The 16343-nt window shown below is 39.0% G+C and overlaps 1 protein-coding gene across 1 annotated transcript; it reads right to left on the bottom strand.

Moving 5' to 3' along the window:
* Nucleotides 1-19: 19 nt before the first annotated feature.
* LOC127644809 (alanine aminotransferase 2) lies at nucleotides 20-12796 on the bottom strand. Its single transcript, XM_052128188.1, has 11 exons — nucleotides 12075-12796; nucleotides 11808-11897; nucleotides 11623-11731; nucleotides 10175-10308; nucleotides 9781-10024; nucleotides 8552-8631; nucleotides 8323-8459; nucleotides 8005-8179; nucleotides 7685-7840; nucleotides 715-827; nucleotides 20-618 (listed from the first exon to the last, which is right to left on the bottom strand). Exons 1-11 carry the CDS (start codon nucleotides 12177-12179, stop codon nucleotides 528-530), a joined length of 1434 nt encoding a protein of 477 aa, XP_051984148.1. The 5' UTR covers nucleotides 12180-12796; the 3' UTR covers nucleotides 20-527.
* Nucleotides 12797-16343: the final 3547 nt, after the last annotated feature.

Raw genomic sequence — 16343 nt, 5'->3', positions numbered from 1 at the left:
CAAAGTCCATTATTTCTCCAAACATATCTTTATTTTTTGTCATCATAGAACTAAAGTGACACGGATCAATCTATTACAAACCTACTAACATTTCTACTGTATACAATGTGTACAAAAATGAAGTTTGTCACGTTTGGTGTTAAGTTAAATGTGTGCTGTATATATAGGTGGTAGTATACTTTCATAAACTATAATAAAACTGAAACATTTATTTGAGCAACATATTTAATAAGTACAGAAAGGTTTCCGTTTGTTATATTAAAAGGTCTTACATTCTGTCTAGCATCTCCTTTTGTGTTCTACAGAAGACATGAGTGCAAAAGAACATAAGGGCTGAATTGAAATTTTTGGGTTAACAATCCCTTTCATTTTCAATTTTGCTTTTAAAAGAACAGCAACATTGTATTCAACATTATCTTAACTCTGCAGGAAAATTTTGTTGACATTTTCTTTTTCAATTTACATCTAAATACACATTTGCTCTCATAATCTGGTCTAACAAATACACACAACCAAGATGGCATTAGCTAGGCAAACTCTTTCATGAAACACTTGTGGAACGTTTTCAGTCGTTGTAGAGCATCTTCCATGATATCCTCTTCATTTGCCAGACAAAGCCTTAGAGACAGAAAGATTTTGGTTTTTAAAGTATGTACTAGATGGGAAATTCTACAGATGAATTTGTATGAGGCAATCATTCATATCAGTCCTAACCTGATGTGATAGCTGTCCTCTTTTTGTCCATATTCACAGCCTGGTCTCACATGCAGACCGGTCTCTTCAAGCAAATGGAAACAGTAAGCCATGTCTGGTTCCATATTTTTATTCTAAGAGAGAAGTACTTCTTTTACTGCAGGACAATACAAACTTTAGAACTCTATTTAGAATACTGCAATATAACAACTCTTTAAACTGGAAACATATAACTTTTGCATGTGAACCTCACTCCACACAACCAGAGGGCACTTCAACACCTGGGTTGTAAAATGTGCAGGGTCACTCACTAGTTAAATGAGGCAAATTACAAGGCAAACGAGGGGGTGGGAAACACAAGACAGGGAACAGTAGGAGAAAAAAACTCAGCCCACATACACAAGGAACAGAAAGACTGGATGGACCAGGGGGGTTCCGGCAGGGATAAGCAGGGGGTGCATGTGAATCAGGAGACCATATGGTTGGCTCGGAGGATGGGGTAGTGTCCAGTAGCTCCACGGTAGTAGCAATGAACCAAGAAGGTGGCGGCAATGTGGCAGGGATTAGGTCAGGCAGCTCTGGGACAGGGGCAGGTAACAAAGGGTACAACAGATGTGGCGAACACTGGAGAACCGGCTGTAACAAAGTTAGGTTGTAGAATGTGCAGGGTCACTCACTAGAGAAATGAGGCAAATGAGAGTGCAAACGAGGGGGTGGAGAAAAACACAAGACAGAGAACAAGAGGAGGAAAACACAACCCAAACACGCTAGGAACAGAAAGACTGTATGGACCAGGGGGGTTCTGGCAGAGCTAAGCGGAGGGTTGCTGGCGGCGCAGGTGAAGCAGGAGACAACAAGATCCTGGTGGAGCTGGCCAAACGAGGTTTGGTGGTTGAAGCCATGGGGTGGCTCTGAGGTTGGGGCGGTGTCCAGCAGCTCCAAGACAGGAGCAGGGAACCAAGGAGGCGGCAGCTACAGGGCGGGGACTAGGTCAGGCAGCTCTGGGACAGGGGCAGGTAAACATGGGAGCATGAGACGTGGAGATCACTGAGATTCCACCACCCAGATTGAGGTGAGTCACAATGCCACCACGAGGACTTAGATTGCATTGGGAATTGGGCATGCCAAATTGGGTAGAAAATGGGAGAAAATATAAATAAATAAATAAGTGTCAAGGGTGGGCACATCCAAGGGAGCAGCAGCAACAAGGGCGCAACTTTTATCCTTTTTCGACAAAGGGCCTTGGGAGGACCAGAGGATTGGCTCAGCACATAGACATGTATATTTGTAGTATGCACATACAGTTGAAGTCAGAAGCTTACATACACCTTAGCCAAACACATTTAAACTCAGTTTTTCACAATTCCTGACATTTAATCATAGAAAACATTCTCTGTCTTAGGTCAGTTAGGATCACTACTTTATATAAAGAATGTGAAATGTCAGAATAATAGTAGAGAGAATTATTTCTTTCAGCTTTTATTTCTTTCATCACATACCAAGTGGGTCAGAAGTTTACATACTTTGTTAGTATTTGTTAGAATTGCCTTTAAATTGTTTAATTGGGTCAAACGTTTTTGGTAGGCTTCCAAAAGCTTCTCACAATAAGTTGCTGAAATTTTGGCCCATTCCTCTAGACAGAACTGGTGTAACGGGGTTTGTAGGCCTCCTTGCTAGCACATACTTTTTCAGTTTTGGCCACAAATGTTTGGTCGGATTGAGGTCAGGGATTTGTGATGGCCACTCCAATACCTTGACTTTGTTGTCCTTATGCCATTTTGCAGGTATGCTTGAGGTTATTGTCCATTTGGAAGACCCATTTGCAACCAAGCTTTAACTTTCTAACTGATGTCTTAAGATTTTGCTTCAATACATCCACATATATTTCCTTCCTCATGATGCCATCTATTTTGAGAAGTGCACCAGTCCCTCCTGCAGCAAAGCACCCCTACAACATGATGCTGCCACGTTTGGGATGGTGTTCTTCGGCTTGCAAGCCTTACCCTTTTTCCTCCAAACATAACGATGGTTATTATGGCCAAACAGTAACATTTTTGTTTCATCAGACCAGAAGATATTTCTCCAAAAAGATATTTGTCCCCATGTACACTTGCAAACTCTAGTCTGGCTTTTTTATGGTGGTTGTGGAGCAGTGGCTTCTTCCTTGCTGAGCAGCCTTTCAGGTTATGTTGATATAGGACTCATTTTAATGTGGATATAGATTATTGTCTACCGGTTTCCTCCAGCATCTTCACAAGGTTCTTTGCTATTGTTCTGGGATTGATTTGCACTTTTTGCACCAAACTACATTCATCTCTCCTTGCTGAGCGGTATGATGGCTGCATGGTCCCATGGTACCTTCAGGCATTTGGAAATTGCTCCCAAGGATGATCAATGTTTTTCTCAAGTCTTGGCTGATTTCTTTTGATTTTCCCATGATGTCAAGCAAAGAGGCACTGAGTTTGAAGGTATGCCTTAAAATACATCCACAGGTACACCTCCAATTGACTTTAATTAGCCAATTTGCCTATCAACCTATTGCTAATTTGCTAATTGCCTAAAGGCTTGATATAATTTTCTGGAATTTTCCAAGCTACTTAAAGGCAAGTTAACTTAGTGTATGTAAACTTCTGACCCATTGGAATTGTGATATAGTTAATTAAAAGTGAAACAATCTGTCTGTAAAAAATTGTTGTCTTGTGTCATGCACAAAGTAGATTTGCCAAAATTTAGTGTGCTAATATTTAATCTGTGGAGTGGTTGAAAAATTTGTTTTAATGACTTCAACCTAAGTGTATGTAAACTTCTGACTTCAACCGTATACTGTATGTCATAGGTCTTTGGCTGCTGCTTTGCGTCTCGTTGTTCCAGTGTCTGTTCAGTATCATAGGCTGTTATAATGTAGTCTGTTACAACAAGTACAAAAGAGGGCACAACTAAAATATAATGCATGATATTTTGTCATTATGTGAAGACTTGCTGGCCAATTTAGTGAAACAATGCTTAGAACACACATCTCTGCTCTTCTTCAGGTTACCATAATAAGCTTTGTAAGTGTGCACCACTGTTTCTGAACTGTGGAAACTGCCAGTCAGCTGTGACTGACAAAGCTGACTTCATTCCAGCCTTTGCAACACAGTCCACATTCAGCATCCTGGCATTGACAGAAACATGCATACTGTATGTCCAGAGGATACAGCAACACCTGCTGCTCTCTCCAACAACTTCTCTCACACCCCTCGGCACACCGGTAGGGGGAACCGGTTTGCTCATTCTAAACAACTGGACTTTTTCACAACACTCTTCACTATGTAACAACACTACTTTTAATTCCATGCTATTACTACAATGCAACCCACAAAAATACATGTTGTTGTCATCTCTCGCCCTCCAGGTCAGCTAAAAAACTTTCTCGAGGAGTTGGATGTCCTGCTGTCCTCCTTCCTGGAGGATGGTGATTTCAACATACATAAGACAAGCCCCAATCCACTGAACTTAATACTATTCTGACCTCATTTGACTTGGAAAGTCTAAGCACCACAGCAACTCACAGATCGGGCAACTAACTGGACCTCATTTTTACACTTAACTGTACCAACTCAAATATTCTTGTTACTACTTTACATGTTTCTGATCACTACTTTGTTCAATTCAACTTGACTCTCCCATCTACATTAAAACAGAATCCGCCTTTGGTTTCCTTTCGCCATAACCTCCATTCTCTTTCACCCTCTCACTTTTCCATTGCTGTCTCTACCTCTCTTCCCACACAACATTTATTTTCCACGTAAACACTGCCACAGACACACTAAGCTCTATTTTAACAACCTGTCTAGACAGCATCTGTACTCTCTCCTCAAGGCCAGCATGTACTACACCACCCAGCCTCTGGCTCATGATGTCCTTCATGAAAATGACCTCAGGGCAGCTGAGAGAAATATAAAAGAAAAATAAATCTAAAGATCCAGCAGATGTAGGTAAGTATCAGTCTCTGCTTGCAACTTTTTCAGATAACGTTAAATCTGCAAAAACTTTCAATTACCAGAACAAGATCAACAACACCACAGACACTGGCAGCTTGTTTAGAATATTCAACACACTTCTCTGCTCTCCACCTCCTGACACATCAATGACAGCAGATGTCTTTGCCACATTTATTTTACAACCATCAGCAATACATTCTCAGCACCACACCCTGTCAAACACCCATCTCCTGTATGCAACTCTTCTGTCTCTATGTTCTCTCCTGACTGACATTGAGGTCTCTAAACTCCTCCCATCCAACCACCCCATCACCTGTTCCCTTCACCCCATTCCTTCTCACCTTCTCCAGGCTATCTCTCCGTCCATCCTACCTGCACTCACACACATAATTAACACATTTCTACTTACAGGCACTTTTCCCACTACATTTAAGCAGGCTCGAGTAACCCCACTGCTGAAGAAACCCACACTTAACACCACACAAGTAGAACACTATAGACTAGTCCCTCTCATCCCATTCATGGCAAAAACACTTGAAAGGGCAGTTTTCAATCAAATCTCTGCCTATCTCTGACAATCAGTCAGGCTTGAAAAGTGGACACTCCACCGAGACTGCCCTGCTGTCTGTCACTGAGTTGCTGAGACAGGCGAAAGCTGAATCCAGATCATCCATCCTGATTCTGCTGGACCTTCCTGCAGCCTTTGACACAGTCAACCATCAGATCTTTCTCACCACCCTCTCTTCGCTGGGTATCAGAGGAACTGTGCTTGACTGGTTTAATTCCTATCTCTCAGGTAGGTCCTTCAAGGTAGCCTGGAGAGTTGAGGTGTCCAAGCCACATCGGCTACTTACTGGGGTACCTCAGGGTTCTATTCTCTATATACACAACATCAATGGGACCCATCATTCAGGCACATGTTTCTCTAACCACTGCTATGCTGATGACACGCAACTCTACTTGTCTTTCCAGCCCAACGACACCACGGTGACTGCTCGAATCTCTGCCTGCCTTGCAGACATCTCAGCCTGGATGAAGGAACACCACCTATAACTTGACCCAGCCAAGACCAAACTCCTTATCTTTCCAACCAACCCTGCTGTTGAACACAACATCACTGTGCAGCTGGGTGCAACTACAGTATTGCCTTCCAAAATGGTCAGAAATCTTTGGATAACTATCAATAACAAACTAAATTTCACAGATCACATCTCAAAGACTGCAAGATCATGTAGATTTACACTCTACAATATCAGGAAGATAAGATCCATCCTCTCTGAACATGCCACACAACTTCTTGTTCAGTCACTTGTCATAACTAGACTGGACTACTGTAACACTCTCATTGCAGTCCTCCCTGCATGTGCATTCAGACCCTTGCAAATGATCCAGAACACAGCAGCACTTCTGGTCTTTAATCAACCAAAGTTAGTGCATGTTACACCACTCCTTGTCTCTCTTCACTGGCTGCTGGTTAATGCACGTATCAAATTCAAGGCTCAGACGCTGGCATACAGAACAGTCACTGGGTCTGTTCCAGCGGTATGCATAATCATTTTAGTAGAGCTATGCCCCCACTAGAAACCTGCGGTCGGCTAAGGAACGTCGCCTTGTTGTACCAACACAAAGAGACACCAAAACACTTTCCCGGACTTTCGGCTTCATCATACCACGTTGGTGGAATGACCTTCCCAACTCCATCCGGGAAGCTGACTCACTTTCTGTCTTCACAAGATGGCTAAAATCACATCTTTTCCATGAGCACTTAACCAGTCACTTGTTGCATTTTAATCTGTTTTGAATGCTATTATTCTGTTTCTAGTGAAACTTTGTAATATGGCACTTTTCGTACCACTGTCTCCTTAAGACGATTCGCTTATGTGTTCCTCTTTTGTAAGTCGCTTTGGATAAAAGTGTCTGCCAAATTAATACATGTAAATGTGTATCTGCAAACCCCCGGTTGCCATGACTGGACATGCCATAACCTTCATGTTTTTAAAATGCTGTGTTTAGTTGAAAATAGTTTTGAAGACCCTGTGTTCTTTAACATTTAGCTGTGCTTCATCTAGATGTTTGAATGAAAGATTTTGCCTTATGTGTGTGTGTGTGAGTGTGTGTGAGTGTGTGTGTGTGTGTGTGTGTACTTCTCCAGAGAGTAGAGTGCTCCCTTTGCCCCAGACAGAAAGGTATGCTGTGCTCTGTTGGAGTTTGTTGTTGATATCATGCTTCCACTCATTTATCTCGGAATTTAAAAATTCATACTGGGAAAACTGCAATGTAACACCGCTTTATGTTTGACTTACAACTTGGAAACTCGTGAGAAAGTCTCAAGCTCTGATTTCACTGAGATGCAGGTGTGCTGTCACTCAAACTTGACGGCACCCAGGGAGATTTAGAATCAATGATAAACATTCACTTTTTTAAAATAATATACATTAATGAGTCAAAGTTTCTACATTATATGACAATAAAAACTTGTTTAGCGAACAAGTGCAGAGACAGGTGTTCAAAACACGGTTAATTATACACTCTTTTGATTATCGTAAACCTGTAGAACAAGTGTAACATTTCAGCATCATTTATCAGTTTGTGGTTGCTATGAGATGTCTCTGTTGGCAATCAAGGTTCCGCTGAAAACTTAATCAATCTCAAAATGTAAAATAATGCCCCTCTTTGATACATCTGTGTATAGTTGTCAGGTAGTTGTCTGTGAATTTCGAATTCAGTGAAAAGTCACATCACGCATTCTCATTATTGATCATCGTTTTCATGATCGATCATTGCTGTTACTTCTGAGTCCTCAGGTGGCCCATCCCTATTATTTTGGTATGTTACTCATTTTTAGACTTAATGGTGAGATGAACAGCAATTGTTTCAAGGATTGGAATCAGCTGTCATATATAGATAAACTGATTGATGGATGGATTGATTAATTTGCAGTTTAAGTGCTACTATTGCTGTTTTAACTCACTGTTATTTGCAAATGTATATAAAACATAGATTCTGACCTTGGCCCACTGTATTGCCCTATGAGGGAAATATAGACGTGGGAAGACAAAAAATCCCCCCTTCAGTGGCTGGCAGCTTATTCCTGGCATCTCTTCAAAAACTTCCTGCATCCGATGAGTGTTTTTACATATCATATTTTTAATTGACTGGACCTCCTGGTAGAAAAATTAAGTACAAACTATTAATACAGAAAGACAAGAAGCTGGTTGTATTTCCAGTGTTTGGAAAATGCATTACAAATGTGTTCATTTACAAGTTTGAAATATTTGATGTGCATCACTTTCCTATGTCTATTAATTGTAATATGGAGTATATGAACCTTAGAGAAGGTGGGGAATGAAGGATCTCCAGGTTTTGGTGGATCTGCCATGAGGTCAAGTGCAATTTGTCCACCAATAGGTGTGCAGGACTCAGTGTAAAACAGTTTACGGATATATTCCATAACTGAAGGGTCAAGATTCACCAGCTCAACATAGCCACCACGAAGCCCACACCTGGGCACAAAAGAATTATCAGTGTTATTTGAATGTAGTCTTGAATATGATTTAGAATAACATTGATATGGCAAGGGTACAGGGCAATGGTATGTGCAAAGAAATCAAGAAAGAAGAATAAAACATAACAGCTGGCCACTCACTCTCCCATGAAGCCCTTTGAGGCAGAATTGAAGGAGGCTAGTTCCACAGTGGTGGAAATAGTTGAGCCCATTTCTGATAACACTTTCTTATAAGAATAAAACTCAGTTCCTGCTCCATACACACAGTTCTGGTACACCTGATGTAAAGGAACAGCTGTAGCTCACTACACAGATGTTTCTTTTCTTTTTATTGACCATGTGTTCTTATATTTGTTTAAGAAGAACTCACCTCATCAACCAGTAGGAAGACCCTTTCTTCGGCGGCAAGCTGAATCACCTCTGCTATGGATTCCCTGCTCTGTACATGACCTGATAATCAAATAAATAAATAATCCATCTACAATTTTAAGAAACTAGACATTTTGACCAAGTATGATCTTTAAACGGTATGCAGAGCTTGTTTAATCTGTGATATGTACACCACCAGTGAAAAGTTTAGACACACTTACTTATTCCTTCACCCTGATCACATGAAAGCTACATGACCGTGGCGAAATTACTAAATTACATGATTCGTTACATTTCGCTGCACTTTCTCAGTGAAATGTCCAGCGAAGGGTGACAAAAGTGAATGAAATGGTGTCGTAATCAGACAAGGTGAATGTTAGAGGTTTTAATGAGTAAAACTTACCTAGCTAAGACTTTAGCATAAACCTAACCGATAGTGCCCTAAAAATGCGACATGAAAAGCACATTTTCTAAAGCAACCATGTTATGTTTTGTCACTTTTAAGACACTTTCATCTCACGTGTTTGCTTGCATGCTAGGCTGGGCTTGAACTGTGGTCTTCCGAGTCAGGTGAGCTACCAGAAAGCAAATCACTTTGGACTAAATGTGTAAATGTAGGAGAGTCTGTAATAAAGCAATAAAATGTACAGTTTAAAAGTGATTCGATATCACAACATAGCAGTGTGTGGGTAGTAGAGCGAAAACAAAGTGTTTATAAAGTCATAATCAGCCGATGTACTCCTGATATGTGTGAAAGTGATTACGTGAAAGTTAACAAATTTTAAGAATTTACGAATAGCTACCACCCCTGGAGTTCACAAGTTCGAATCCCAGGGCGTGCTGAGGGACTCCAGCCAGGTCTCCTAAGCAACCAAATTGGCCCGGTTGGTAGGGAGGGTAGAGTCACAAAGGTCAGACTATAATGTGGTTTGCTCTCGGTGGGGTACGTGGTGAGTTGTGTGTAGATTGCCGCGGTAGATGGCGTGGGCCTCCACACGCACTATGTCTCTGCGGTAACGCGCTCAACGAGCCATGTGATAAGATGCGCGGGTTGACGTCGCAGACGTGGAGACAGCTGAGATTCGTCCTCCGCCACCCGGATTAAGGTGAGTCACTACGCCATCATGAGGACTTAGAGCAAATTGGGAATTGGCCTTAGACACATCAGCACACTTATATTTTTAAAACTCCTGTTCAACATTATGCAGTATTGCAGTGACCACTTGTTACCTGTTGGATTTCCAGGGTTGCAGATATAGAGCGCTACGGGATTGCAGGTTCTTCTTCCTGCGTGGAGCGCTCGGCGAAGCTCTTGCACCTGCAGTTTCCAGCCCTGCTCCTCATATAGCTGGTAAGGTATCATGACAACACCCTGCACTGTCAGTGCCAGGTTAAAGGACGCATAGGAGGGCACGGGTATGAGCACACCAGTCTGACACGAGTCTTTACTCTGAACCAGAAGCTTCAGCATTATCTATGATGGAAATGGGCATGTTTTCCAAACATTACAAAATCATTTTACATTTTTAACAAATCGTTTTGTTATATTTTTCAATTATTGTACTCAAATTTTGATCTTGTTCATGACAGATGAAAAATTAATAATTGTTTTTGTTGATCAAACCATGAGAGCCCGCTGTGACCCAGAAGTGAAGAAGATGTTTTCGGGTGAGGAAGGAGCTCCTCCATCTCTCCTGGTAATGAACTTAGACACACAGTGTTTGATTTTGGCAATTCCACATGAATCTGTGTATGAGCCTGAAGAGATTAACAACACATGAATATCACATTCAAATAAAAACATTAAACATAAAAAACTTATTTGGTCAAATCTGGCCACAGTGTAAAATTTCAATTCATTCAAATGTAAAACTTAAAGATGAAGTGTGCAATTTCTGCAGCTCATGTGTCACCACGTGAAATTTCAGAAATAATTACTGTTTCCAAATAGGTTTCCTGAACACTCCCCGTTTCTGCAATTGGTCAGAAAAACAGATACTTCCACCCCAAACTCATGCCATTGGTTGAGCCTATGTTGCTGTGGGGCTGGTCGGGATTCTCAAAACAGATTAAAGTTTTTAAAGTGCCGCAGAGCCACAGTATTTACTCTTTTCGGGGAAATCTACGTGAAAGGCGTCTGAATTATCCCTGCATATTACACTGGAAAAAGAGAAGTATTTTAAACAAATATACAGTGTTCAGTGCAATTTAAGCTCTATCAACAGCATTTGTGGCATAATGTTGATTTCCACAAATATTAACTTCGACTTCTCGACTGACGACTTTGTCCCTTCTTTTATAAAAAATAAATAAAAGCAAAAATACGTGTTACAGTGAGGTGCTTACAATGGAAGTGAATGGGCTCAATTGGTAAACATTAAAATACTCACTGTTTCAAAAGTATAGCCACAAGACATAAACAATATGTGTGTTAACATGATTTTAATGTGATAAAATGGCTTTCTAAACTTTTCTGTGTAAGTTATATCCAATTTAAAAATTTGGTTGCCATGACGATGGAATGCCGTACACCCTGTAATCCCATAAAAAATACCATTTAAACAACTTTTCAGCACAAATAATACTCACTTTTTAACTAAATAATTTATGTAAGTGCTTATATAAATTGAAAGCTTTACATTTCTACCTTTAAACCGTCCAAAAAACTGACCACATTCACTGCCTTGATTTATTTTGTTATTTTTTTAAACAAAAGGAAAAAGCTTTTTTTTTTTTTTTTTTAGGTAATTAACATTTCAACACATATTGAACCTGGAATATCCCTTTAACATAAAATATTACACCCATCACCAAGTGTATACCTTAGTTCAAAGTAAATTTTAAGTGGTGTTCAAAAAGTATAAATGGCAGTGCCAAATTCATTGCATTTTTCAAACTCTCAATTGAATTACAGAAGAAGAAACTGAGCTCAGAGAACTCTAAATTGATAGCAAATAACAGAAAATATGAAGTTAAATTGATATAACATGGAAACTGTAAAGTGTCTCAAAATGACCAGGTATGTAATTACAGTATATCTATGCGCTCAACTTCTTGGGGACAAAAACTCACCGACGCTTCCACCCTCGCATTCTCTAAGGAGACTTTGTGCCCTTTTTCTGACATCCAATGGCAGACTGTCATCCTGCAAAAGAGCGGGATAGAAGCAAGCAGCAAGAACCTGAAGAACAGAACAGAAACATTTGAGCATCATGGAGGATTGTTCCATTTAGGTTTCAGCCAAAGCTGCTACCCACCTGACGAACAAAGGTGATGGGTTTTATTCCCCCTCTGTGGAGATCACCCGAAGACAAATCAAGCACCTCAGTATAGCCTTTTCTCTCACCCTACAGACAGAATGGGTTACTAAAATCAAGACTAATATGATTCAGTTCAGACCACACTGTCAATGACTGTCATTAGCATGATAATATCAACTCTTCAAATATGAAAAGATCTAGCACTTATTAAAGGTTTTTCAATTAAGGAAGATGAGAAACCAGAGTTAAAACGTGTTATCAGACCTGGTGTATTTCAGCTGTGATCCGTGCAGCATGACTTGCTAAAATATCCTTCTCTGAGACAAAAAATTTCTTCGCCATTGGGCTGATCTCTCTCAGGAAAGACATAGTCGTTGATCCGTCAGAATTTTGTGTCTTTTCTATGGAGTCTAAATTCCTTGCATTGATAATTACCCTTCTTTTTTTCTTTGCTAGCTTCTATTCCTGGAGAAATGAACTTCAGGAAGATCTTCACATTCAAGCCGAATGCTTAAAAAGCACGTCTTACCACTGGACGTGATGTGTTTAAGAAGTCTATTTTGTGGGCAGTGGTTATCAAACTTGAATACTCAGTCTTCTGAGTATAATGCTTGGGAGCAAAGTTCTCTAGGACGGGCTTCCTGAGACGCTGACAATGAAAGACATTTTAGGACAAATTGGTGACTATTCCCTGCTCAATCTCTCACCACAGGAGAGGAATGAAAATCATCTACAGTATTAAGATCCTGTTTGTCATCATGACTATACAAAGTATCATTGAAATAAGTGTAGACTTGAAGCACAGGATTAAAGTAGATATGCTAACTTAATGAAAAAAGGAGTACAATTTAAACCAAAATACTATTCCATTTTTTAACCCAAAAGTACACTTAATGAATCAAAACTATACAAATTCTTAACAAAGAATAAGCCTTATAGTAATTAATGGTTTTAAATAGCAAATTTCCCATTTGATTGCGGCAGAGATGGATGGATTTGCAAATATTAAATAAAATACAGTCTTTACCTCCAATTGCAACCCCTGGGAAAATGGTTTAATTCTTTGTGCAAAGCACAATAATCATTTTAATGCATGATCATTTTGGCAATGTCTCTTTGAAGAGTAAAACATTCTGAGATGGAGATTAATCTTTGTCAAGTTTTTGCCTTCTTTGCCTTTTCCACAAAAGTCACTTATTAAGCCACAATATCAAAAGTCTTTGATTGCTAAAGTTCAACAAGACCCAGACCATAATTTCTCCAGTTGCATGTCCGCACTGTAGCAAATGAGCCTTCTTGAGTAGGTAGGCCAAAAGTTGAGGAGAAAGCCTTTTTACATTCAGTAGTCTACACAGTTATGCAGTTTATGATAACAGCATACAGTATACTACCATAATAAAGCTCCAAACACATTTACATTAAGTTTGTTAACTTCCTTACTACATTCAGCATATTGTGTGCACAAACAGCCAATCAACCAGAATGGGCTAATCCAGTCATAGCAGTGTTGTATAAAGCACTCAATTGCAACACTTCAGTAAAATATACCTTCATGGATATTTACTCCAGTAGAAGTTAAAGTAGCTCTTAGGAAAAAATACAGGTACTAAAGAAACTGTTATCAATGTACTTAAGTATCAAAAGTATATGTACTGTAAATGCTATAAATTACAGCATAATATTAGGATACTGTACAGTTCACTCATGAACGTTGTCCGGGGTGCTTCCCTGTGGGATTTTGATTCAGATTTGCAATCACTGAGACTTTTATACCATGTAATCTCAACTTTAATACTTCAAATAGAGAGAACCTAACTAGCTAGTGCTAGTGAAAACAAACTAGTGTGCTAGCATGCTGAATGCACGCTAATTGGTAACACTATGTTTGATATAGACATTGCTTAATGAGTTAAAGCTGAAGTATTTAACTTTTTCTGTGTTCAAATCATTTCTCCTTTCCCAGCTTAATATGCAGAGACAACTATGAGACATTCAATGGTTAATTTTCTCAAAAACTAGAAGCATTCTTTCTCTCTGGTGCTTTCAAAATGTATATTTATATGATCAGGTCTTAAAAAGTCTTAAATTCGATTTTAAGCAACCCTGTTATAGTGTTTTAACAATGTATTTCTTATGCATAACACAGAAATAATGTTTTTAATGAATATCCCGCTCCATCTATTCAATACAATGGCAGTTGATGGCAGCTCCATTGACTATTTCCTGCATGGTCTACATTTATGATCTGTTTGGGTGATTTTTAGCTTTGAAGAGAGTCCACTGCTATTGCACTGCATAGATGAACCGCACACTCATTAAAAATGTCCCTTATGTGTTCTGCAGAAGAAAGAAAGTCATGTATTTTGAAAAACATAATGGCTAAGTAAATTATGTTGTTCTCATGTTATGTTGTTCGGGTGAACTTTTTTGCTTGCATGAATCTAAAACAGTGTCTATAAATCATCCAACCTCAGTGCTCAAAGATTAAGCAGCAACTTGTCAAAAGTTCAGATATAAAAGTTTAATTTAATGCAAGTTAACGATCAAGCTCTTAACTTCAACAGAAGGTAAAAAGTGCACTTCACCCTGTTTCTGAATGTAGTTGTATGTTTTTGTTCCAAACATGATTAACAGGCTTCAATGAGAATCCAAATCAGTTAGATTAGGAATAATTTTAATATACATCACATGCATTCATGAACGTTTCATTCAGCTGCAATGTTGTTTGACTCACTACATACTGGCCTTGTCATATAATGTAATTATATGAAGTAATTCTCACATTTGAAACTTTTGTATATACTTGTGTATTTACAACCAGGTTTCACTGATCAGATCTTCTTACTTTTTCCAGAAAGAGAGAAAGTGCTTATTAGTTCACAATCAGTTTCCAATATCAGCACAGTCAAGTGTTGTGAACGGGTGTTACTGTTGGGTGAAGTCAGTCACCTGTTGAATGCTATGATTAGGAAGGTTCGGTCGATCTGTGCTGCAGATTTAACAGCCTGGTCTCGTGGACTTATTTATAAACGTACAGTAAAGACAGGACCATCCTGACTAAACAGAGAAATGGATAGAAAAATAGAAAATAAAAAAATAGAAGGGGGGAAAAAAACTATATCATAAAGATATACCATCTTTATGAAAGCAACAAGTTTGAGTTCAAACTCATTTTAAGTCATTATATTCCTTTTCTGATTCCTTTTTTAACTCTTATGTTGTGTTCTGGTAATTTTGACCCAGAAAACATTTTAGGGGTGCACCCCATAACTCAGGTGCACAAATGCACACCCATCTTACCCTATGTGGCACTATAATAAACACTTGTGCCGTAAGGGCTAGAATTAAAATTAAATTTTCCTCCAATTCCTGGAGTCAAGACCTAGAAATTGTACACCTCAGATACTTTCGAACTCCTCTTAGACCATTAGTCAGATCAGTACGAAATTTAGTATACATCATCTACTGGCCCCTGTGACAAAAATTATCAAAATAATTTTGATATTTCAAATCGTTCCAAAGATTTCGGTTTAGCACAATTTCAGTAATTGATCAATATCTACCCAACGCAAACTCCAAATGTAACCAAACTGGGTACACATAGTCAAAAGTAATTTAGAAGATGTCAGCAAAGTTTCATACAATTCCACACCTAGGGGGCACTACAACTAAAACTATGATAACTTTGCAGCTGTTTGAGCGACAAAGTTGAAATTTAAATATGCATCTTCTTTGGTTCAAATGCTAACATATTCTTAAAAAATAGATTCCTCAAATTCCTCAAAAAAATGGCAGCAAATGAAATGTAATCACCGTATAACTCATATTGGGAATGGCAGAGGGTTATCGAAATTACTATACACAAGCAAGGTATCTACACAAAGCCGCATAGCAAAGTTTGTTACAATCTGCCACAATATTTAGCTAATTCATGTTTTTGCTAATATCTCCTAATATCTAATATCTTAACTTTTGATTAAATCAAGGTTTCTGATAATTCTGTTGCACCAAACATTAAACTTTGTTAAAAAAAAAAATAATCAGGGTTACATTTAAATCAACGTTTTTATCCTGATTTAAATTTCACAGCAAATCTGAATTGACTTCAATCCTGTTACTTTATTACTTTAAACTCTGATTTAAATCTCAGTTATCTATTAACTTTAAACTTGCAGCTGAGGTGGTTTAAATATTAAATTGACCGACAATAAAACGTGTGTGTGAATGACTTCATAAGAGAACAGTGAATATGCCGTCAGCCCTCTGAAGGTGGTTAGGGATCCATAGAATGTTTCCTGTCAAATTAGATTTTCTTTGTAATTTTTCCATATGTGCTTGGCCCCCGATAATTGCTGCTTACGGCTATATTTATTATTATTATCCACTCTAAAACTGATCATGCAGACCAAACTGTAAGGCCTAGATACTTGAAACTTTTAGGAATTGTAGTACTCCGGCTAGCTCGCCATAGGCTTTGAATCGGCTCAATCGGCCCAAACGTGGCACTATAGGGAACAAAATGAGAGGTTTATT

This window comes from Xyrauchen texanus, chromosome 6 (assembly GCF_025860055.1).
Source record: "Xyrauchen texanus isolate HMW12.3.18 chromosome 6, RBS_HiC_50CHRs, whole genome shotgun sequence".
NCBI classification, from domain to species: Eukaryota; Metazoa; Chordata; class Actinopteri; order Cypriniformes; family Catostomidae; genus Xyrauchen; species Xyrauchen texanus.
Note: the sequence above shows the minus strand (reverse complement) of the source record. Positions and strands in the feature narration are given on the sequence as shown.

Bases quoted from the DNA above. Each gene is read 5' to 3' on its own strand.
- LOC127644809 (XM_052128188.1), bottom strand. From the start codon at position 12,179: ATGTCTTTCCTGAGAGAGATCAGCCCAATGGCGAAGAAATTTTTTGTC. The intron at 10,309-11,622 runs GTGAGTTTTTGT...TAATCTCTTCAG, and splicing joins ATGCGAGGGTGGAAGCGTCG to GCTCATACACAGATTCATGT. The intron at 619-714 runs GTTAGGACTGAT...TCTGTCTCTAAG, and splicing joins GAGGACAGCTATCACATCAG to GCTTTGTCTGGCAAATGAAG.